This window comes from Pleurodeles waltl, chromosome 12 (genome assembly GCF_031143425.1).
Source record: "Pleurodeles waltl isolate 20211129_DDA chromosome 12, aPleWal1.hap1.20221129, whole genome shotgun sequence".
In the NCBI taxonomy this organism is placed as follows: Eukaryota; Metazoa; Chordata; class Amphibia; order Caudata; family Salamandridae; genus Pleurodeles; species Pleurodeles waltl.
In genome coordinates this window covers 54,562,782-54,587,935 of record NC_090451.1, presented here as the reverse complement: position 1 = coordinate 54,587,935, position 25,154 = coordinate 54,562,782, and the positions used below count along the sequence as shown (strand labels likewise).

At 42.2% G+C, this 25,154-nt stretch overlaps 1 protein-coding gene across 3 annotated transcripts in view; it reads left to right on the top strand.

Annotated features, from left to right (window-relative positions):
* Positions 1 to 23,052, top strand: part of ELL (elongation factor for RNA polymerase II) — a 214,234-nt gene extending 191,182 nt beyond the window's left edge. Inside the window, exons 10-12 of one of the 3 annotated variants that reach the window (XM_069217897.1) lie at positions 14,507 to 14,678; positions 15,241 to 15,285; positions 17,187 to 23,052. In XM_069217897.1, coding sequence (XP_069073998.1) covers positions 14,507 to 14,678; positions 15,241 to 15,285; positions 17,187 to 17,303 — 334 coding nt within the window. In that variant the 3' untranslated portion in view covers positions 17,304 to 23,052. The remainder of the gene's footprint in view (positions 1 to 14,506; positions 14,679 to 15,240; positions 15,286 to 17,186) is intronic. The other 2 variants (XM_069217898.1, XM_069217899.1) reach the window with 2 other exon arrangements.
* Positions 23,053 to 25,154: the final 2,102 nt, after the last annotated feature.

Below are 25,154 nucleotides of genomic sequence, written 5' to 3'. Positions count from 1 at the left end.
TCAATGTCTAGGGTCGGCGGCAGCGTGGACTGACAGTCAGGCCCCATAATGCTGCACAGGCAGAACTGTGGGATCCTCCAATGAACCCCTAGAGTACATGGAATCATGTAATTAACACTGAAATTGGTGTAGCTGCATGATTCCAACATGTTTGAAACCAAACCTGCCTAGGTTCAGAGAAGCCATTAGGAGGTTGGACCACTTGTGTTGACCAATGTCCACCACATACCTTAAGATGGCTTTCCTGCATTTACAAAGCCTAGGGAAGGGAGTCTGGGGTATGCAGGGGTACCTTCACACTTGGGGTCATGCCCCCCTGCCCTTAGGCTGACGGGCCTACCAGAGGGGTGACTTACAGTGCCCAAGTGTAGTGACCATTATATAAGTAAAGCCTTGTATCTCAAGTGAAAGGTAAATGCACCATTTCACACAGGCTGCAACAGCAGGCCTGCAGACACAGTTTGCAAGCGCTCCCATGGGTGGCACAATATATGCTGCAGCCCATGGGAGACCCCTAGTGTACCAATGCCCTGAGCACCAAAGGACCATATTTATAGACTTACATGGGTGCACCAGTATGCAAATTGTGGGATGTAAAAGTTTACCAGCAGCCAAATTTAGAGGAGATAGCACAGAAACCGGGGTCCTGATTAGCAGGATCCCAGTGCACTAAAGTCTAAACACACTGACACCAGGCAAAAAGTCAGGGTACTATGTCAGAAAGGTGCTATTTTCCTAGAAACCTGATCTCTCTCCCTTTCTCAAGAGATCCAAGCTCTTTGTGATTAGCTCATGATGCACAAGATTTTCCTGATCGCAGGAGTATTGTTCATGCCAGACATGTGTTCTGCCGACACACTCAGCAGGACAGAGGACAGTTGCCATGAACGGAACTAGATCAAAAAGAGTGAACAGAATCTTGAGCTGCACCTGCCAGTTTCTACTCTATTTGGTACCAGCTCCCAGGTTCGTGGGGGAGTGCAATTTCGATGCGTTGGTCTGGAATCCTTGATTATGCTTTTCTCCCCTTCCCATTGCTTCCCAGGATTCTCAGGAAGTTGAAGACAGAGCGCTGCCGACTCATCCTAATAGCTCCCAGCTGGCCAAGACAGCCTCTCTCCAATTGCACGCATGGCTCTTGAGTTTTATGAGTTATGGAACATAAACATCGATAAGGAATGCAGAGCGACACTGTCTGGAGTATGGGCCGAAAGTATGAACAATACTTATAGGTAACGGGAAAAAGCTTTGTGCTTGGTGCCAGCAAAACAATTTGCACCCGTTTAAGGCCTTTCCTGAACAGACTATACCATAATCTTCTCTCACTAGCCAGGCTGACCTTGTCCATGCCTCCGTTAAAGTTCACCTTGTGGCAATTTCAAGCAACAGGTGTTATGCATAAGTTGCTTCTTGATGTTCCTCCAGACTCATCAAGCAGTTTATGAAAGTCTTGTTCAGAACCTTTGCGAGTACCTCCCCGGAATGGCATCTTTACATAGTTCTCTCTCAATTTTGTAATATCACTTCTAAATGTAATTTTATAATCAGTGCCTGATTTAGAGTTTGGCAGAGGGGGCTACTACGTCACAAACATGACGGATATCCTGTTGGTTGTATTACAATTTTGTTATAGCCTAGGGAACTTGTAATAAAGCAAACGAGATAGCTGTCATGTTTGTGAGGGAGTAACACCGCCGCTACACTTTAAATCAGGCCTTTAATCTCTTTAGTGACTGTCTTGTAAGGTCACAAACTTGTCATCAGAAGAGAAGCCTTTTCTGGATTTGTTTCCATTCCATGGGATAAAGTTGCTCCTTTCACACCTGTTTATTGCCCTTCCTGATGTTGTGTGATTATTATTGTATTAATTGGTGGCTATTGGCCCTAGATACTTTGACGGTTTGGGGAATGATATAGCTTTTGGCTACTATGAAGAGTAGTTCCTAGAATAGTAAGATACTTACTGTGGGGATTCCGTGAAGACGCACCTAGATGGTATTTACTGTGAGGGCATCTCCCGTGAAATTTAGTCCATTTGATTTCAGGTGATTGCCTACATTATTTACGCAAAACTGGTTTTGGATGGATTTGGATCAGTAACTGTGTAACATTACAAACTTGGATGTAAATAAAATCTAGTGGGGGAGCCCTTCTAGTGATTTCTCAGAAAGTTTGTTTTACTTTGGGGTTTGGTTTCCCGTACAAATTACAGTAGCATGATAGGTCATGGGATATGTGTACTGCTGGATTGTATGACGATGCCTCTTGCACTCCATTATATTGGGGACACAGGATCTATAATATCAGATTATTGTAGATGGCCTTAACAAATAGTTCATTAATATTAGTCTTGTATTTCTTAGCCAGGAGATTGTTGCAATTATTTTTCTTGTTTTAGAAAGAGGACTTGGTGATGCTAGCAGACTAATATTTATTGTTGGATTCATTTGATGGTAAGACCCAACTTGTGGTCTTTAATAGTGGTGCTAAGTGTAGTGTACCTTTTTACATGATTTTCATATTAATTTGCTACCTTATTTGGGTTTGACTGTCAATGACAGCTTAATTTCTACTGTGGTTTTGATTGTTTATTTGCTCTGTTTTTCTACGCTTGAGCACTGGCCTTTAATCAGTCTACTTCTAAGATTCTCATCACATGCAGCTCCTTGTATAGTGGTTTACACTAGGTTTTTTTCTTGCACTTCACCTGCCACACCTGGTGTAGGTTGCACTAGTGTATAACTTAGAATCTTTGTGTTGAAGATTCTCTACTTGGTCCATTGTTGCCCTGATGAAACTGTAGGTGTATATGCTGCATACGACAAAACGCATGTTTGATACGTCGTCTTGAACAAGGCTACGCTGTGTAGAAAAAAAAGTCTTATTGCTGCCCCCAGGGATGGAAAAGTGTTGACTTAAGGTACAATGTCAATAAACGAAAGTGTACTGTGGCATCCAAGAAGAGAAAATGTGTTTACTGGACTAACACATATATGAGTTATACTGTGATCCAGGAACTTGTTGTGTCAAGAAGATCGATAGCGATCATAAGGACTTAAAGGTGCTACTAATATTGTTTCTCATGGGGTATATTTAAAAAGCATTTTGCTTCTGATATGAGCGTTTTTTTTTTTTTTTTCTTCCCCCTTTTTTGGAGCCCATCTCTTCATCCTGATACTGATTTGGATTAGACTCAAGAAGGGTATGGAAGGGTTTGCGCCATTTTACACGGGCCACCTCCCTTTAATGTATGTACATGGTGTGCCCTTTAAATTAAGAACCTAATCTCTAAGAAGAGCGATCATTTTGACAATATTTTGTTATGCTGTATTTGACTTAACTATCTGTAGGAAGTTTGCTCTGTATATACTATTTCAAAGTAAGAAATAGCGTGCACAGAGTCCAAGGGTTCCCCTTAGAGGTAAGATAGTGGCAAAAGTAGATAATTCTAATGCTCTATTTTGTGGTAGTGTGGTCGAGCAGTAGGCTTATCAGAGGGTAGTGTTAAGCATTTGTTGTACACACACACAGGCAATAAATGAGGAACACACTCTCAAAGACTTACTCCAGGCCAATAGGTTTTTGTATTGAAAAATATATTTTCTTAGTTTATTTTAAGAACCACAGGTTCAAGATTTACATTCAACACTTTAAATGTAATGTACTTCACTTAGACACTTAAGGAACTTTGAATGAAAACAATATCATGTACAGTCTTTGTAAAAATGGCAATAAGCTATTTTCAAAGTGGACACAGTGCAAAAATCAACAGTTCCTGCAGGAGGTAAGTAAAGGTTAGATTAGGAGTTAAGTAAAACACTTACAAGTCTCAGTCCTGGGGCATAGGCAGCCCACAGTTGGGGGTTCAAGGCAACCCCAAAGTTACCACACAAACAGCTCAGGGCTGGTCCGGTGCAGAGGTAAAAAAGGTGCCCAAAACACAAGCGCCTATGGAGAACAGGGGTGCTCCGGTTCCAGTCTGCCAGCAGGTAAGTACCTGCGTCCTCGGGGGCAGACCAGGGGGGGTTTTGTAGAGCACTGGGGGGGACACAAGTAGGCACACAAAACACACCCTCAGCGGCACAGGGCGGGCCGGGTGCAGTGTGCAAAGCAGGCGTTGGGTTTCAGGTAGGAAACAATGGAGGGACCCGGAAGGTACAGGGGGGGCTTCTCGGGATAGCCACCACCTGGGCTAGGCAGAGGGTCGCCTGGGGGGTCACTCCTGTGTTGAAGTTCGGTTTCTTCAGGTCCTGGGGACTGCGGGTGCAGTGTTGGTTCCAGGCTTTGGGTCCCTTGTTACAGGCAGTCGCGGTCAAAAGGAGCCTCTGGATTCTTTCTGCAAGCGTCGCTGTGGGGGACCAAGGGGGTCGTCTCACGGGGTGGCAGTCGCCGTGGAGTCCTCCCTGAGGTGTTGGTTTTCTGCAGGTCGAGTCGGGGGCATCGGGTGCAGAGTGTGGAGTCTCACGCTTCCTGCGGGAAACGTGAAGTCCTTGGAAGTTGCTTCTTTGTTGCAAAGAAGTAGCTGGTTTTGAACAGGGCCGCTGTTCACAGGAGTTTCTTGGTCCTGTAGTCCAGGGCAGTCCTCTGAGGCTTCAGAGGTCACTGGTCCCTGTCGGATGCGTCGCTGGAGCAGGTTTTCGAAGTTGGAGACAGGTCGGTAGGGCTGGGGCCAAATCAGTTGTCTTCCTCCTTCTCTGCAGGCTTGTAGGTCAGCAGTCCTCCTTCCCTTCTTCTTCAGGTTGCAGGAATCTGATTTCCTGGGATCTGGGGTGCCCCTAAATACTGAATTTAGGGGTGTGTTTAGGTCTGGGAGGGCAGTAGCCAAAGGCTACTGTCCTTGTGGGTGGCTACACCCTCTTTGTGCCTCCTCCCTGAGGGGAGGGGGGCACATCCCTATTCCTATTGGGGGAATCCTCCAAAATCAAGATGGAGGATTTCTAAAGGTAGGGGTCACCTCAGCTCAGGACACCTTAGGGGCTGTCCTGACTGGTGGGTGACTCCTCCTTGTTTTTCTCATCTCCCCAGGACTTGCTGCCAAAAGTGGGGGCTGTGTCCAGGGGCGGGCATCTCCACTAGCTGGAGTGCCCTGGGGTATTGTAAGACGAAGTTTGAGCCGTTGAGGCTCACTGCTAGGTGTTACAGTTCCTGCATGGGGAGTGTTAAGCACCTCCACCCAGCGCAGGCTTTGTTTCTGGCCTCAGAGGGCACAAAGGCTCTCACCCCAGGGGGTCAGAACCCCATCTCTCAGCAGCAGGCTGGCACAGACCAGTCAGTCCTGCACTGAAGGATTGGTTAAAATACAGGGGACATCCCTTAGATGCCTTCTGTGTGCATTTTTTAATAACTCCAACACTGGCATCAGTGTGGGTTTATTATTCCGAGAAGTTTGATACCAAACTTCCCAGTATTCAGTGTAGCCATTATGGAGCTGTGGAGTTCGTTTTTGACAAACTCCCAGACCATATACTTAATATGGCCACTCTGTACTTACAATGTCTAAGAATAGACTTAGACACTGTTGGGGCATATTGCTCATGCAGCTATGCCCTCACCTGTGGTATAGTGCACCCTGCCTTAGGACTGTAAGGTCTGCTAGAGGGGTGATTTACCTATGCCACAGGCAGTATTTTGTGGGAATGGCATCCTGAAGGGGATGCCATGTCGACTTTGCCTTTTTCTTCCCACCAACACACAACATCTGCAATGGCAGTGTACATGTGTTATGTGAGGGGTCCCTTAGGGTGGCACAACATATGATGCAGCCCTTAGGGACCTTCCCTGGTCACAGGGCCCTTGGTACCACTGGTACCTTTTACAAGGGACTTATCTGTGTGCCAGGGGTGTGCCAATTGTGGAAACAATGGTAGATTTTTAGTGAAAGAACACTGGTGCTGGGGCCTGGTTAGCAGGGTCCCAGCACACTTCTCAGTCAAGTCAGCATCAGTATCGGGCAAAAAGTGGGGGGGCAACTGCAACAGGGAGCCATTTTCTTACACTATCCCTTTACTGCACCTATGGAAATTGCATGTACAGAAGAAGAAACGTAATTTTTGAATAGGAATGAAATAGAATTGCACATGTGAAATCAGAAAACCTGGGATCCAGTCCCGGCTTCCTCACTTGACCAAATGTTGTAATACTATGTAATTGTGTACTTCAACTCTCCCACCTTTTTATTCTTTATCACATATGAGAGCACCTTGAAAGATGAGTTCAGGATGTGTGCACTACAAAACCTACTCTTGTGTTTTAATTTAATAGACTATGGTTTAGTCTACGTATAGTAACAACCCAGCCCACCCTGAGGGGTCCACATGACAACTGACTTGCCTCATAATTCACTATTGCCATTGTTTTCATGGTGGGATGAGGAACGAATGTTTCTGATTTTGGTTTAGAAAACTTTCATGTTAAAAAAAAAAAAAAAAAAATACTAATCGGTTCTTATAATTTGATACACAGAAGCATTTCACCTTAATACGTTAATGAAATACACTTGTTTGATGGCATGTGTGGCTGTAGATACACTTGCTCTGCATACTCCTGCCATCTAGTGTTTGGTCTGGAGTTGTGCAAGTTGTTCTTCTTAGAAAAAGTCTGTGGAGTCACGAGTTCAAGTGACTCCTCCCTGTGATATTGCACATGGGCGTTAACTCCATTGTTATATTGTTTTATCTCCACTGTCTGGTTTGGACATGTGTTCCTTCGCTTCGTGGTTTGACTCCATTTGGTAAGCTTCTTCAGTTCTTTTCTGTCGTTGACAGTGCACTTCTCAGAAAATTTGTCGGTTTGGGATACTTCCACCCACCGCCCCTCAGGGCACTGCCCGTTTGGGTCTACCCTTTGACGTATCACCAGCTCCATTGAAAATGCATTTCAGGTTCTGCCTGTGTTGTTATGCGAAATATCCACACACTGACTTACACCTTGTGGGCAATTTGTGCCTTCGAAATCGAAACACTCAGTGCCAAAAGCTTTCGAGCTGTAAGATCTTAAAACATCTTTGGCTTCCACATCCCCTGTCGAGCCCATTCTAAAAAAAATAGGACATTCGTCAATAGAAGATTGATACAAGTGGGGACTAGTGCATTACTGCTAACCCTTCCTCTCCTCCACCTCCAAAGAAGAAATTGACTTTTGATGAGGCACTTAATCTACACTTCCTCCCAGGAAGAAAGCAAAGGCCAAGGTCGGTAGCCCTGCTTATCCTCTTTCTACAGCTCTGCCACCTCCACCCCCTCACCACCTCTCCCCCCAATTCTCCTCAGCCATTATCACCAATGCATGATAAACTGGACATTTCACTTCAGGGAGGTCACCACAGTTGGACACCTGTGGTTTAAGGGTCCATTAGACGATCCTGACAAATGGGACATGTATGCTGCAGATCCCACTACATCAAACGACCCAGATCTTTACCCAGCTTGCCTGACCTCTCCTGAAGAGGCAACCTCCTGACAAGAAGTAATTGCGAGAGTGGCAGCTTTCCACTATGTCGAATTACATAAAGAATCCCTTGAACAAGACTTTCTTTTCAACACGCTAGCCTCTACGCACAGACACACTATCTGCCAATGCTACCTGCCATGTTGAGACATGCAGATGACACATTCAAGGCGCTGGTTAAAGCCAGAGTCTTAATCCGTAGGGCAGACAAAAAATATAAAGCGGCATCATCAGACCCTTTATTCATTAGGAGTCCAGTACACCAGACTCCATTGCAATGACCACTGCACATAGAAGGGCTGGATGCAGGACCAGGTTGACGGTGAAAGAAGACAGTCAGTAGTGCAGCACTGGAGTAGCTGAATAGTTCCTGAAGTGATGCAGTAGACGTCCCATGCCAAATGAGGGATTGCAGTGAGTCCGTGGTGTGGAAAAACCACCAACAAGCCTTGGCAAAGGCAAATGTCGGAGAACAAATGCGGAGCTGCCGGGGACCAGCAAGGTCCAGGAGGACTCAGCCCAAGGAGGGGAGTCCTGGGTGACCCTCAGCAGTGAGGAGAGTCACAGGAAGAGGAAGCAACCCCCACAGGGAGCAAGCACATGAGTTGGGGTGAGGCCCATGCAGTATACCTAGAAAGGAGTCCTACCTCGCTGGATAAACACGCAGACAGCTGTGCGCCACAGGGAAGAGTGCTGGGGGCTACACAGAGCCTGAAGACCCCTTGGAGGAGATGCCAACAAGCCTTGGTAGCTGCAGAGACACAGTGCACAGGGGTACTGTCCTGCGTGGAGCGGCAAGGGCTTACCACCTCCCAAGTTAGACAGCTGGGAGAGAGGACCAAGGGGACCACTTCAGACCACCACCCGTGATGCAGGATCCACACAGCTCTGGAGGAGAGGAGATCCATGCAACTGGTTGTCATTGCAGTTGGTGCCTGTGGATGCAGGGGAATGACTCCTTCAGTCCAAGGGAAATTCCTTCTTGCTTCTTGTGCAGACAGAAGACTCATCACCCTCAGAGGATGCACAGCCAGGGAAATGTTGCAGTTGCTTTAAGGTGCAGTGGAAACAATGTTGCAAGCAGAGTCATCGCTGTGGATACAGATTGTTGGTTCCTGGAGGGTCCAGTTGTAGTTCTAGTGGCCAGCAGCTGAAGTAAACATTGCAGAGGAATCATGCTGGAATCTTGCACATCGAATCCGAGGACTCACCCAAAAGGGAGACCCTAAATAGCCCAGAAAGGGGCATTGGTCACCTAGCAGGGTGACCACCTATCAGGAGGGGCTATGATGTCACCTGCTTGTCCTGTCCTCTCAGATGCTCCCAGAGGCCTCTGTTTATCTTGGATTCAAGATGGCATAATTGATTGGCCACCTACAGGACCTCTGGGCACTACCCCTGGGGTGGTGATGGACAGGGGAGTGGCTCCTCCCCTTTCATTGTCCAGTTTCGCACCAGAGCAGGGGCCGTGGGTACCTTGATTGGTGCAAACAGGTTTATTCAAGAAGGCCACCAAAGGTGCCCTTCAAAGCATACCAGTGGCTTAGGGAGGCTGCCCCTCCCCAGCCATGTAGCACCTATTTCCAAAGGGAGAGGGTGTTGCCTCCCTCTCCCAAAGGAAATCCTTTGGTCTGCCTTCCTGGGCTTGAGCTGTTTAAGCAGCAGGAGGGCAGACACCTGCCTAGGATGGCAGCAGCTGGGGCTGCCTGGGAAAACCCTACAAACTGGTAGGAGCAAAGCTGGGGGTCCTCTAAGGAGCCCCCAGAGTGCATAGAATCATACAACCAGTAGTAGCATTGGGGTATGATTATGACATGTTTGATACCAAATATGCCCAGGTTCAGAGTTACCATTGTGTAGCTGGACCGGTGTCTAGTACATGGGTAAAAGGCTTCCCTGCACTTACGAAGTCCAGGAAATTGGAGCCTGGCGTTCCTAGGGGCACCGCTGCTCATGCAGGGGTTCCCTCACACACAGGTACTTGCACCCTGCCTTCTGGTCTAGGAAGGCCTGCCAAAGGGTTGACTTACAGTGACCTGGTGCACTGACCTTTAGTGAAAGGGCACATGCATCTTTTCACGCAGGCTGCAATTACAGGCCTGCAGACACATTTTACATGGGTGACATAATACATGCTGCAGCCCATGGGGAACTCCTGGTGTCACAATGCCCTGGGTACCATATACTAGGGACTTATATGGTGGCACTAGTATGCTAAATGGGGTGTAAAGTCCCAAGCAACCAAATTTAGAGGGAGAGAGCACAGTCACTGGGGTCCTGGTTAGCAGGATCTCAGCGAACACAGTCAAAACACAATGACAGCAGGCAGAAAATGGGGGTAACCATGCCAAAAAGAGGGTACTTTCCCACAATGCCTGATTGTGGTTGCAGCACATCGACAAAGACAGTGTTCACATATTCTCCTACCTATACAATTGGCTTAACAAAGCCACTACAAATCAGCAGTGTCAACAACACTCAGATGACTATATATCTACTTCACAGCCTAGGGTTTACTGTCAACATCCCCAAGTCTTATCTCCAGCCTTTACAAATTTAGCTTCACTTGTAAACAATTCTAAACACACAGTTAGGATTAGCCTACCCCAATATCCCCTCAAATTCAAAACTTTCAGGCAACCTTGCCCCAGTTCCAAACAAAGCAGACACTCACAGTGAGATCTAGTGTTGATAGACCGCCATTCTCCCTGTTCTCTACATTGGTGGAACACCAACAATCTGTAATAAGGGTGGACTTTTCCAGATCCTGTTGCCCACATCACGCTCATAACAGACTCATCACAGTCTGAATGGGGTGCTCATCTACAAGACCTCGCAGCGCAAGGCCCTTGGGATGCCAGTCATCAATCTCTTCACATCAACTATCTAGAACTTCAAGCGGTCTACCTAGCACTCATAGCTTTCCTACATTACCTGTCTCACAAGGTTGTCCTAGTCCGGACTGACAATATGACAACCATGTATTACCTACAAAAGCAGGGGTACACAGTCTTCACACCTGTCTCAGACCATATGGAAGTGGGCTTTTCACCACAACAGTCATCTGCTGCCAGGATGCTGCAGCAAGTCCACAAATGTGAATTTCACCCACAAGTCCTATTACCATACTTCCAAAAGTGGAGTTTCCCTCAGAGAAACCTTTTTTCCCCACAGCAGAAAATGCCACATACCCAAACTTTGCCTCCATGTACTCGCACCCACTATCCAAGGGCAACACAGTATGTAGGAGCAGGTCAGAGATATATGTCTGCTCTTTTCTGCCTCTCACTTCTTCTCTACCTGGTTTGGAGACTCAGGCAAACTTTGCTTTCAGTTATCCTGGTAGCGCCCCACATGGGTGCATCAACCTGTGTTCACAGCACTTCTTGACCTCTCTGTAGTTCCACGTGAGAAGTTCTGCAAAAGGCTGGACCTTCTCACTCAAAATGAAGGACAAATCGGACACCCAGACCCGAAAACCTAGCAATTTGTCTCCTGAGGTCATAGAGTTAAGCTACCTTGACTTACCACCAGAATGTATGGGTATTCTCAAGGAAACATGCACACCCACCACTAGAGCCTGTTATGCAGCAAAATGGAAGTTCTTTATTTGCTGTTGTCAACCCAAGCAAATTAATCCTCTTAAACCCACATGCTTCACTTACAAAAGGCAAATTTAGCATACACTTCCATATTGTGGCACCTAACTGCAATTGTTGCCTACCTCTGAAATCCTTCATGGAAGGAGTCAAGCTGTTCCGCCATAGTTTCCTCCACCACCCTCGTGGAACCTTAACATCATTCTCACCAGGCTTATGGGTCCCCCATTTGAGCCCCTACACTTATGGCCCCTTCCATTTCTTTGTGGAAAGTGGCATTCTTAGTTGTCATTACCTCACTCAGGCTTGTTAGTGGGCTCCAGGCTTTCAACCTAGAAGAACCGTTCTTCCAAATACATGGAGACAAAGTGGTTCTTTGCACCATCTCTAGACTCCTACCTGAAGTAGTCTCTCAGTTTCACCTCAACCAATCCATTGAGTTGCCAGTGTTTTTTCCTTAACCGGATTCAGTTGCGGAAAGAGTTCTTCAGACAGATGTAAAAAAAGCACTGATGTTCTACATAGATGGGACAAAAGCTTTCAGAAAATCTTAACTCGTTGTTGCCTTTTCAACACCTCATAAAGGCAATCCCATATCCAAATCAGGCATAGCCAGATTGCTAGTCTAATGTATTCAGATTTGCTACCTTAAGGCCAAAAGACCTTTACCTGTTTCTCCCAGAGCACACTCCACTTGCAAAAAGGGAGCAACTATGGCTTTTTACACCTTCAGCAAGCACTAATGTGTCAACGTTCTAGCATGCAAACAAACCAGTGTAGGACAGGCAGTGCTGCGTACTGTTTTTCAAACTACTGCAACGCACAGAGGCTATATGCGTTTCTAAGGAAGAACTGCGTTAGTCTATGCAGAGCATGTGTCTACAGGCACACATGCCATTGAATGTTACTTACCCTGTAAGCATCTATTCATGGCATCTAGTGCTGTAGATTCACATGTGCACGTCCTCCTCCCTGGATGCCAGTGGCTTTTGCTGTTATATTGTACGTTTACATTTAGAATGGTCATCACATTTCTCAAACATACCTTACACGACTTTCTCACCCACCTGTGGGAAAACAATCTAACAATGGAGTCGATGCCCATGTGCAATATTGCAGGGAGGAGGAGTAACTTTACCTCGTAAGTTGAAAGATAACTTGAAAGAAAAAAGAACTTGAACAACTCCGGCCCCAACACTAAATGGCAGGAGTATGCAGAGCATGTGACTCTACAGCTCTACAAACCACACACACATGCTTACAGAATAAGTAACATATTCCTTTTGAATTATGAAGGGACATTTTAATTTGTACTCGTTTGTTGCACGATGTCTTTAAAATTGGCGTTCTTAAAGTTAAGTTGTGCACGACACCTTTGTTTCTTTTCTTTTTCTTCAGTAAGCTAGTAGATAAATCAGTGCAAGTTTATTTTACGTCTTTATGAATGTTAGTGACCTGACAGCTCAAAGCTGCTGTTCACTAGGGGTGGAGGGGGGTGGGATGCATGTAAAGGGCAGGGGGCCACATTCAAAGGACCCCTCCCGTGAAAGGGTCTGCTAAAAGAAAGAAAAGAGGTTAAGTGTTACCCAAAGACATTTCTCACATTTTCCTCACTTCCTAGGGGTTCAGCCCTGGGGTCTCAGTCAAGACAGAAGTATCTTGTGAATGTGTAGATAGACTTGTGGTGGATGCTTTGCAGTTCAGTCAGTGCATTTGGGAAATGTCATTGCGAAGCAGTAGTTATTAGAAGAAGTGTACAAAGATTAATATAGGAGGGATCGATCCATATTGCCTGGATGTGGCAAAACTGTTCCGATGGGCCCATAGTTGACAACGCCTTTCTGAGCTCAATGGTTTGTTTCGTTATAGAATCCTCTTTGATGCCCTTGTTGACAGTGGGATAGAGTGGACACTCCTCCATTGTCGAGCATCATGAGTATGAAATGTTTGTGATGTGCACCCTCCATGACCACATAACACAAGGGCCTCGTTGACGAGGGCTCTATTAACCGTTGCCTTTAAGAGGAGAGGAGGTTACAAGTGAATCTACAAAAAAAGAAACATGAAAGTGTGCAGTTTCTGCTGTCTTAAGTTATTAGCAATTGTTCTTTTCTCAACCTAACCTCAAAAGGGTTTCCTTTTTTTTTCTTTTTTTTTTGATCGGTGTTTGTGAGGGAGCATAGAGTAGATTAGAGGCTTAAGGGACAGAGCAATCAATTGCACATGGAAAAGATTAATCAACCTGGTTTCGACCATGGGAGGTGATTCATATCTCCACTGGACAGACACCAAAAAATTCATCATTGCCTTCATAATTCAGGGGCTTTATAAAAACCTGGTCCAGTTTTCAGGGTTAGCAGAAGACTATCTTTTCTCGGCTCGTTACTTTTGAAGGTGTTCCCCAGCCAATATTTTCCATTCGGTGTTAGGCTTCACTTATCTAACCTTATTTTAATATTAACATGTATCCCCAGTGATAAACCCTTTGGAACCATTGTTACCTCCATTTTGATGTTACCCTGCAAAGAAAATGGATGGTGTGGAGCCCGAGCTTCAGGTTAAAGCTATGTTTCTGCTGTTTGCTTCGGATACTTAAGTTTGTTCATTAATATCTCTTCCTAACATCCTTTCTGCATCCTTGACAATCTAAATAAACAAGCATTGGTATTGCTAGTTAAACTAGCCTTTTCATAGCAATAGGACCTATTGGCTGTGCTAACACTTGTGAAATCATCACTGGAAAACAGCAGTTACAGGTAAGTTTTTTTTGTTTGTTTGGTTTTTTTTTAGTTTTTTTAGTGGCGACTCCAAAATACTGAGTGCTACAACTAATTTATTGCTGTTTCTGTTTTTTTTTGTTGCTTTGAATAATGTGACGAAATGGTTGTCGATACAAGATCTATAATATCATTGGGTGCAGCTGAGGAATTCTGTTGCCTTTTTAATCAAATGAAGCATCAGTTCTAATTCCACTTTTGCATACTCTCTGAAATATGCACACAGATGCTGACTGTACCAAAGGGTTGCTTTTTCTTCCTACCCCCTTAGTTTATCATTGCATATTTCATGTAAAGATGATCTACTACGAGGAATGCTATACTGTAAATCCTTTCATAACAGTATAGGTTTCTGTCCGCAAGTATATAGTCCATCCTTGGTTTCTACCCGTAGTGCTTCTTTGTACAGTGAAGCTACTCTTAGCATATTTTCCCAGAGTAGCGTACTGTAACTAGAAGGAACGGAAACTACCTGGTTGTTGTATGTAGACTTTACACGCTGCCTCAGATTTACCCTTGTGGCTCCGTCTAAAGAGTGTATTCTGGTGGCAGAGTGTGGGCTGTGCAGCTGGACAATAACATGATGTGTATTAAGAAACAGGGAATTATATTACAACCATTAAACATTTTTTAACATAAGCTCCCTTTTTTACAGTGATTGTATTCATTTTTGTTTTAATGTAGGAAATACAAAGCTATTGCATCTCAAGAGCAGCGCCAGGGCTATAAAAATGACTTCAATGCTGAATATAACGAATACAGAGACTTGCACGCCAGAATAGAACGGATAACCCATCGATTTACACAGTTAGACTCTCAGCTGAAACAGCTTTCCCAGGGCACAGAACAATACAAGGTATGACCCTAGGATTATGATGGATGTTTGTAATGTGTGTCACAGGCAAGCAATTCTCGGAGTGCTTGTTGCATAGATCCAGGTTTCTTTTCTAAACCCTTGTCTTTTGAATATTCAGAGATTCTCGTGCCCGGTATGGTGTTTGCATCCTCTTTTGGATTCTAGTCCCAGTGGCCATTTGATGTTTGACTTGACAGTTAAACATCACACTAGATGCGATATGAAAGCTCTCAACCTTCGCTCTTTTATTGCTTCTTATTTGCTGGGCTGCAAAACAATTCTCAGTATCACTATCTAATGGCTATTAGACTCTGAATACATTTTGGATTCCTCAAATATTCAAAGTTCTCTACATCTCCTACCAGAGCAGTGACCTTTGTAATTTAAATATATTTATTAGAACCCATTTCCACCTAGTTTTTAATGTCATAGGTCTATTCAGGAAGCCTGTTTTAATCCATATTAGATCCATTGGCACATTTCCCACCAGCTTAGCTATCAAAGAATATGGTCCTATCATGTTTATGCTGAAAAAAGCTTTTACATTTCATTTTTTTCACAGACTATCCATGATCAAATTTTACAAGAATATCGCAAAATTAAAAAGGTAAGTAGTAAATATTTACAAAGGCATTTTATGTTTTTCCACAAACCTTTCCTAAATTACTTTTTAAATGATGTAGTCTCTGTAGGGTAGGGTTAGAGAACAGCCAATATTGATTGCATTATCGTGTGTCCGTTTAGTTGAGCATGGTTAAAGTATCAAGTGTGGGTTAAAGGTGACATGCACATCTGCTTTCCACACACTTCTTGGATGTGTTACGGCCTGAATTCAGTAGCGTCCCCAGGAAACCCTTCAATGCACGAGTATAGTACACATCTGACTGAAATGTCTGAGGAACTTGTCCTGTGTGATTTTGATATCCGAGTAAAAATACTGAATTTTTTCCAAGAATGTGTGATCTTGTATGAAAGTAATCCAAAAGCTTTTTGTCCAAGCATCGTTATACAACCTAATTAATGGTGATAAACCTTCTTCATATGACCTCTTATACACAGACTTTATTTCCAATGAAAACATCACAATTGTCTTGTGTGGTAACTCATTTCTCTATTTCACACCATATGAATGTAACAGTGTCTCTCAAGTACGAACATTGTTTCACTTGTGCTAACTTTAACTATATCCCTCTGTGAAAAAAAGATTAATGTTCGGTTCTGATCAATTAGGTTTTGTAAGATGATGTTGGCCAGTATCACTTGTGATTTAAGTTAGATACTTTTTTAATTTTTTTTTATTACTGCAGCACGTTGTTAATCATAGATAAGCTAGTATTCGTTATGTTTTTATTACTGGTAATAAGACAATAGCTCTGTTTTTTAAAAATGTTTTATTATCTTGCTTCACCCTGAAAATTCGTGTTTTGTACATGCTGCAATTTGGGGCAATTCCAGGTGACTTTCTTATTGACATTAAGTTTAAAACAAACCTTGAGTTAATTTCTGGAAGTATTTATTAAATAGTTTATTTCTGCTGCCACACTTTATAAAACTGAAAAGATGCAGACAAATGTGGTGAATCATTTTACTTATTGTATGCAAAATGTCATGTGTCCCTGTAAATGAGTACTTGTGTATGTAGATAGAATGACAAGACAATTCAAAATAATGTGACTTTATGCCAGTAAAATTGATAGGAGCTATCCTCCCTTATATGATTCACAACAAAGATTGTCTGACTGCCTCTGTTAAAGGAAACTGGACGGAGGCGAGCTCGGGAAAGTAAGAGAAGATATTCAGCATTGTTTGGAGCTGAAAAATAGGCCAGAAACTGCTGCCAATATTTCTGGGCTGAATTATGAAACTGTATCTCTGCTAGTGTACAGCTCTACATATAGTGTTGGGGACTCCGCTGGGTGACGAGCATTCGTTGAAGCAACTGGGATAATTGTAGGACCTAATTTGTTAAACACCAGTTGAAATCTAATAGAGATCAATTACATTTGTTATTCACTTGCTCACCTTTCCTCTTGCTTTCCACTTGAACAGCAAGCGTATTCCTCTTGAGCGACTTCTAAATGTATTATAGGCTAATCACTTGCCTGATTTGATATTCTCCTGCCTAGGCTACCATTTTTTGCTGTAAATATGAAGCTGACTCAGTTGATAAACTGTGAACTGAGAGCAGCTTGTTGGCTCGCTCTGTAGGAGCTTGTTTCTGTGCGCGTTACTCTCCTTTGGAGCGTACGTTCCACTCTTCATGCATATTGGGTTGTTCCATCAATAAATAATTTTGATATATTTATCAGTCATAGGACAACCACGTTTTTGGCAGCCTTTCATGCAAACCTAGAAATGTTCTTAATGGACATATGTAAAGTGAGCGTCGTGTTTCAGTGGTGATTGCAGCTTACTCTGTTACCCAAGCCTTACAGGTGTCTCGAAGTTCTTTTTTTTTGTGTCTTACTCAAGGATGGAAATATAACTTTTATTGTTATTGCTTTGCAGACAAATCCACTCTACAGCCATGAGAAGAATCGCTGTGAGTATCTTCACAACAAATTAGCCCACATAAAGAAACTAATAGCAGAGTACGATCAACAGCACTTTCAGCCCTGGCACTAGCACTGGGACCAAAAGATGGGGAGAGGTTCTGGCAGTTGTCCGTCGTTCTTACCACAAGAGGAATCCCCTTTCACAGATGAGCACTAAATACTCGACATTCGAATGTGGGCTTGCTGCATCGAAACAACGCCATTTTATTTTTGCAGGTTGAACCACGTAGTGAAATCAGCACAAGGTTCAACTCCATCGACCGTTTCACCTTTCTAGGCTTCGGAAGAACGTAAAAATGAAACCTTGATTTGGTAGTTTTAGCCAAATGCAAGGGAAAATGTAAAAGGCCGAAGGAACTCTCAAAAATTGAGAGTAAATTGTTCTAACGGACACGGACTTCTCGACCTGGATGGCATTTGTTTTGTTACTGCATAACGTCATGACCTGGAATGCTCCCATCTGAACTACTCTTTCGGGATCGATGATACTTCAGAATGTTTTTGTTCTTTCAACTGAGCTACAGAAAATGGTCTCTGTAGTGCCTATCCGTTTCAATTCGAAGAGTTGATCAAGCATGAAACCCTCCCTCGTTGGATGTTTTTTTTTTTTTTTTTCTCTTAAAAAATGGATTCCATTCTGGGAAAAACATCTGAGCTCTGTTTTGTGATCTTTATACTCTGGAAGGGTCACAGGAACCTTTGATATCCGCTGAGTGTTGGACGGGTGCATTTTGTCGTCCTGTATTAGATAACTGTTTCATCAACCAGTGTGAGCATTTCCAAGACACTCTCCTATCTTTTGACTTTTATAATTTTATACTATGATGGCCAATTTTATTCATTGATGAAACTGTGGTCTATTTTTATATTGATATAAATAGAAAAGCAGCTTTCTATATGCGTGCCTCCAGACCAGTTTTTCTGCATTTTTTTCTCATGAAATGCGCAGTATTAATACAGTAATTATCTAGAGACATTTTATACGACCTAAAAAGGGCGTGCTTTGTAAAAAAAAAAAAAAAAGCGATATTAGCTTCAAGTCAGCGTGACCAGCAAATAATTTTGGAATGTGAAGTTAGCAAAAATGAAGCATTGCCGTCATCAGCACCACATAAAGGTGGGTTTATTCTCATGGGATTCATCTTTTAATAGTAGTATTAAAATACATATTAGACCTTTGCAGACATGTATGAAAGTTGCAGCAGAACTGAAATGTTTTCCTACATGCAGTTCAGTTTCATATCTTTTGTTTGCTTTTGATAGACTTAACCAAAAAGTTCTTTAAGCCAGAAATATCCCTAGATGTTGTTGCAGCCTTATTTCATTTACCTGGCTGACGTCTTTTTCCTGTTTGTTGCTGTGCATTAGAAAAGTGAAATGACAATTAGCTAAATTATTTTAGTGTTTTGAAATCACTCTGGGTCAAAGATTTGTTCATGGTTGCACTCAGACCTCCTTTTGCAGTGCAATGGTTTCTAGCCCCATTCATAGTGGATGTTTAAATGGAGGATTTGCAATCAATTCTATAGACCGATTTTGGAAGTTTCCACTGAAAGACTTTCTAGTGAAAATACTGACTTATTGGCAGTACATGTCTCCTTTTTTAAAGTCATTTTTAATAACCCCAGCCCCTCCCCCCCTCGTGACTCCATGTGCTTGTTCTTTACTCTTTTGGGAGTTTTGGCTGCAGATTTCCTAGGATACTCCTTTGCTTGCAAGCAGAGATATGGCCTTTCCTGCTGCTACCAATGTGAATAGGACTATACATAAAATGCATCATGATTGACCATGGTACAAATAGAGATATTGCTACAGCTGGTATCCCTCATTACCACTGTTGGGGATTGGAGGACTGGTCTCCTTTGCCGTTTGAAAGGATGGGATGCAGTGAATCTCCTAGATTTTGCCCTGTAGCTGTTGCTGAATGATGTGCTTTCTTTGTAGGTGTAAAATATGAATCCAAGCAGGGAATTAGAAACTACAATTGCAGAAAGGTTGTCTTTTCAACACAGCCAAACAATTTCTGTCCAGCATCTTCCTCCTGCCCAAAGAATAGTGCGTGTAGAGAAACATGTCCTTTGGAAGTGGACTTGAACAAATATCTTGTGTATGGATAGTCACCAAGAAGTCAGACACACTAGTTCAGTGTGGGTCGCACACATGTTTTTTCTAGTGGCATTCTTTAGCTTAACATTGCTTATTCTAAATAATCTTCTCATGTTTGTGCTTTTGTTTTTGCTCCCAAGCATTGTGCTTACATTTAGGCCATATGTTCACATCCTTCACACCATCCTATTTCTATGAACATACAGGAAAATCAGTGTTTTATTATTTATTGTGTATAGGATCTCCTGAGATGTACTGAAGTCATTTGTCTTGCCTTTGAGAAAAGTATTAAAGACATTCACATTTATTTTTTTCCAGTGTTTAGGCTAGCCCTTTTGTACTAATGTATACATATCAATACTCGAGTAAGGATAATTTTCCCTTATTACCTTCTATAATTTTAAGCCGCACTTAATCATGCTTATGATCAGTGCAAGTAGGAGGGAGCTGGATTGCATTTCCATGTTTTTGAGCTAGAGTGTTTATCAAATTATAGGTGCTGTATTGTTAATGCCCTTGTTGGAAAAGGTCCGGCAAAGTGAGAAAATAACAGTTTTTTCACTACGCCAAATTCAGTTTATGTTCATGTCAAACTTACTGTTGAAAGATCCCTTTCAATGTAATGTGTTTGGAAAAGTAAGGTGTTGGTTGGTGTTTCTGCAAACTAGATTTTGTTCTTCCAGTTGTGCATACTCTCACATGAAATGAAACCATGTTTTCTATAGAAAAGTTTCTAATATTGACTGTTAGAAGACTATTTGTATAGTAATCATTAAATGGTGAATGAGAGCAGTATTACCCTAGGTTCTATTAATTCAATTTTTAGTATCAAAATTGTGTCAATTTCATTATGAACAGTGCAAATCGTGATTTACCCAGTGCATGGTGAACAGTGCATAGATGCTGCATTCATAAAGAGTATATATATATATTTTAAATTACAATAAATTATGTACAAGAAACCGTCTGCTCTGAGTAGATCCAAAGATTTAGAGTTGTTTAACATGGTCAAATGTCAGACCAGTTAATAAGGTAATTGATATTTCAATCTCCATTGTCTGGAATTGGATGAGGTTATCATCAGGATGGATGTTGATAGCCCCTCTTTGCTGCATGTTTCAAATGATATTGAACATATGCTTTTACGAGGTGACTAGTATGTGATGGCTCACTCTGCGGACTACTACTGCAACATTACAAATTGTTGCTATTGTTTCAGTATTCTGTCTTTAAGATGATCTCACCAATTCCAGACAATCTAGATTGAAACATCAACAACTTTATTAACCTGACAGACTCATCTGACCATGCGAAAGAACTCTGAATCTTTGTATGTGCTGAGAACATTTGGTACATTTCTACATATACATTGCTATGTTTTTAAATTGCATTCAGCATCTGTTCATTGAGCCATATGCATGGTTACTCATGATTTGCCACAATTCATGTTGAAGTTTCTACACATTTCTTATACAAACAATTGAATAAATAGAGTTTAGGAATTATTCAGGGCTCATTCACCATTTACTACTGTACAGAGTTACTGCTGACAGTCTTCCATATGGAACCTTGTTTCTTTTCATGTAGTAGTACTAGGTTCCCTGTGGGTTATTTTCTTATCCTTCATATTCCTACAGCTTTCTGATGTTGCTCTTTAAAATAACACACTCACACCACCCCTCCAGTCTGTATATGCACAAAAAATCTATTTTATCTACGTGGGTAAAGTCATATGTGCATTATTAAAGAGTACCATGTAGTCTCAATATATCTAGAATTGTATGATTATCTGTGGTCTAATGGGGGATCACACCATCAGTGTGCCATTCACAAGTATGTGTTCTCCTTCAATTTCTGTGCTGAGTTAAAATTCCATCCTCTGTATGAAAGAGTATTCCCAATTGTAAGAATTGTATTTTGTGGAGGGTTGTCATGGTTTTAAATTTTCTTTTTTCGTAAGGAGAGTCTGGGTTTGTCATCAGTACAAATAAAAAGCGAACCAAAGTAATTTCTGGCTGTGAGATGTGCAGAAGAGCACGGTTCTTTAGAGGCGCTGCTAGTCACCAAATTATCCGAGGCTATTTCTAGCACACTGTGGAGGCTTGTGTTGTGGTGCACTTAACCAAGATTGTGAATAGGTTAAACACAATCCGTGTTTTCTGCTTAAAGCTTCTGTACACAGACTCAAATGTGATTTAACAGTAGTGAGCAAACTATCAATACTTTGTTTCGGCTTGTATCACCTTTACAGTTTTAAAGGTATTTGCCATGGGAATTTCTCGTGATTCCACAAGACTAGTCGGATTCTCCAGGCACCCGTTAACTGATATCAGGCCATAAGGTTTATAGAATTTCCACCTTTTCAGGATAGGTGGTGATTGTTGCATGCATACCAAACCAAAAATATGTGATTATGACATTGTTATACACTGGTGATGAGCTTAAATACAGTAATGCAGGTGGCTGACAAAATCAAACGAATCCCAGAACTAAAGTATTTATTGTGTAATTTGCTGTTCTGTGGGCCTTTAGTGTTGCTGACTCCAAACTGATACCATTCAGAAAGAAGTAGACTAGGTTCTTAAGCCTTAGCTAAGAGCTGGTGTTGCTGAGGTGAAATGGTGTTATTTGAGAAGATTATGACAAACAATTTTGAGAGGCATATATTTACTTTGTCTTTTGTATATAAGCTAAAATGAAACACAAACTAAACACCGACCCAGCAAAAATAGTAACCGAAATGGAAAAAAAAAACGTTGTATAGGTTGGGCAGTAATCCAATGATGTATTTTCTTTTTTCTTTTTATTTATTGCAATGTTAACCCTTAATAGTGATGTTATTTAAGGTGCTAGACATTATGGCTAAGCATGCATTCCATGGGAGTTGTTTGAAGGGGATTTTCGGCCAGAGTTGCTGTATTGGTTCCAAATCCTTAAGTCTGCTGTCTTAACTGCATTCATCGTTTTAAATCAGATTGTAATAGAACGGCCTGCGTCCTCATGTCTTAAATGTTTGCTGATTGATAGAGTGAAGCTCTAGCTGTGGAGCAGTGACTGGGCTTTTACTTGACACTGAAAGCAACAGGTGGAAAATTATTGTAAATGCCTCCATGAAAAAATTTCTGTTAGTCTTTTGGAAAAAGGTTTTGTCTGCGCTGATGAAAAACAATAAATGTTGCCAACTTTCTACATCTGCTATCAGTATATCCTATTTTTGAAAACAGTTGTACAGAAAGAAGTATTGTATACATTTACGTGTATTTTCTGGAACTTGTAAACTTGAGATATGAAAGCTGAAAATAAATATATTTAATGAATATCCATGTTCTGAGACTCCCAAAGCAATTAAAAAACATAGAAAGTAAGTCGGCTTCAGTTGTTTAAATTAGGTTGAAAAAAATGTAGCATTGTGTTTGTTTGTTAGAATTGAGCAAGCAGCTAAGTGGTTTGCTTATTGGTCATTAGATTCCCAGTTCTAGACAGATAATTTGTTATGCTGTGTTTTTCTTTGAAATTGTACTGTGGATGAACTTTTATTGAGCCATGGAGTTGGAGTTTACAAAAGCTTTTAACTTTGCCAACATGTGACAATTTCAAGGCATAGTAATCTTTAATTTTCCTAATGTTTTCTAAAGAGCAAGTGTCCTTTGTACACTAAAAAGCAGAATGTTGATTTTGCAACATATAATAAAGTTCATTGAATTGGAAGATGAGCAATTTAATCAGTCTCTCATTTCCATCCAGCAGTTACAGAAGAGAGGTCTGTGTATCCTCCCTTTACGTGATTGATTACATAATTACTCACGCATCTTCCCCCTGTGAGTGTTTTTCCGCTACATTTCATTAATCCAAAGTATATATAATGCTACCAACCTTAGCTATTCCATGGCGTTAGCTGAACCAAATTATGGGGCATGCCTTAAATAACCCCTACTGGCCTGATAGTGGTTTGTTGATCTGGATGTTAATCCATTTATTATAAATCTACCCTGCAAACAAAGCGTTTGATGGCCTCATTTCAAGACTGGGTTCTCTCACCAATCTCCCACTGTGCGAAGTAATTTTTTCATCATCTAAAAACCAGGACCCGAACCTCTCAGTGTTGACTAAGCCTTTGATCATTCTTGCCATACAAAAGCAGACTGTCTATTTTAGGTATCACCCTTTTCCTGATTAGTGAATCCAGCAGAACTATAATCTCTGTAGTGGAAAGTGTTTTTGAGGAACCTCCGTCGTTTGAGTTTGGAGAATCCCTCATGACCAGATATATGAAGTTGTGGTCCTTAGGTTAAGTAAGGTGTTCAATACGGAGTTCACAAATGCCCCTGGCATTAATTCTGCCTGATCGTTGGTGCGTCTGCAAAATAATATTAGAGATGAGATCGGCATTTATTAAGTAAGTGCTGCTGATAGTGAACGTGGTTTTGTGGTGTAGCCATTTTTAATATAGCTTCATGCACGTTAGGTTAACATATTAGGCCTCTGTGCACTTTGCCCTAGACACATGTTATTCAGCCTTGCACTGTTATTTTACAATAACCAGTTTTACTGTCTTGTTTTATTTATTTCTATCGCACTGTTTAGCTTAGTTCAGCACTGTGTTCTCAAACAATGCATTCTTGCTCACCCTGTGCTTCAGTCAAGGCTACAGTCTGGTACATTGCCGGTAAACGTGGTAGAAGTTTAGTCTCTAGTGTTAGTAGAAAATATGCATCCTTACGTAGGGACGTTTTCTTAGAACATCTGCGTGTTAGTTATAAAACCACTTTCTAGTCCTAGTACAGATCAGCGGGAGATTCCGACCAGGAACCTACAACTAGATGCTGACTGCCCCTTTGCAGATGCTGATGCAGATTACAGGCCTTTGCTCTGGTATGAGGGTTGATGTCCTCCCGGGGAACCTGAAAGGCAGGCTTAGAGCTTTACATGCTGTGCTCAGAGTATAACTTGGAGAGAATCTAATCTAGTTGCACTATGATAGCCTTATTCTTGTGCTTCACTCTCATCGTTACTATTTTAATCCTACTGTGTTGTGTGGTTCTGGTTGTTGCAGCTCACACTTTGCTATCTAAAATGCAGTCGTTTTATTAAACCAATCTTTAAAACGTAAACTTCTTTTGTCATTTTTATATGAGACCGTACCGTGTATGAGAGAACCGGTTGTGACCTGAGTGACCACGACTTCCCTGAGAAGTACTAAGAGATGAGGCACTGCTAGTTAGCCGGAGCAAAACCTGGATTTAGAGTGACAAGGGTCCTTCACCGTGGGTCAGACTTAGTACCCCACACTGTGAACCATCTTGCCGCTCAAAATCTAGTAGTCTCATTAGGATAATGAGAGCCTACGCAACAGTTTCTTCACTGATCCCCACATTCTTTCCCATATACTCATACTTATATTTACCTCTGTTTTAATGTCTACATTGTGCACCGATGCCTCCTTTGGCTCATAAATCTTCTGGCCCATCCACCATCCCTTCAGCACCAAAGGCTATGCCGACCCAAGACCTTCCTTGACACATAAGCTGCTTTCTGCATGAAAGCCACACTACTCAGTGAAACCTGATTTGGCACCAAAGCTAACCAGAAACCTCCACAGAGCAAAAAAAAAAGCACGCAAACCTCCAAAAACCTGCTCTGAATAGGACATTGAGGCTCTAATACCAGAGCAGCTTCAACAGAAACTGGTTGATAAGCAACCGTGCTTCTTTATTTGGCCACTCACCAGCAAGATCTCCTCCTCTGTTGAAACCCTATCCCTTGAAAGAGGAAACTCACATTTGAGGAAGGGACTGATCTTAAGCCTTCCCCCACA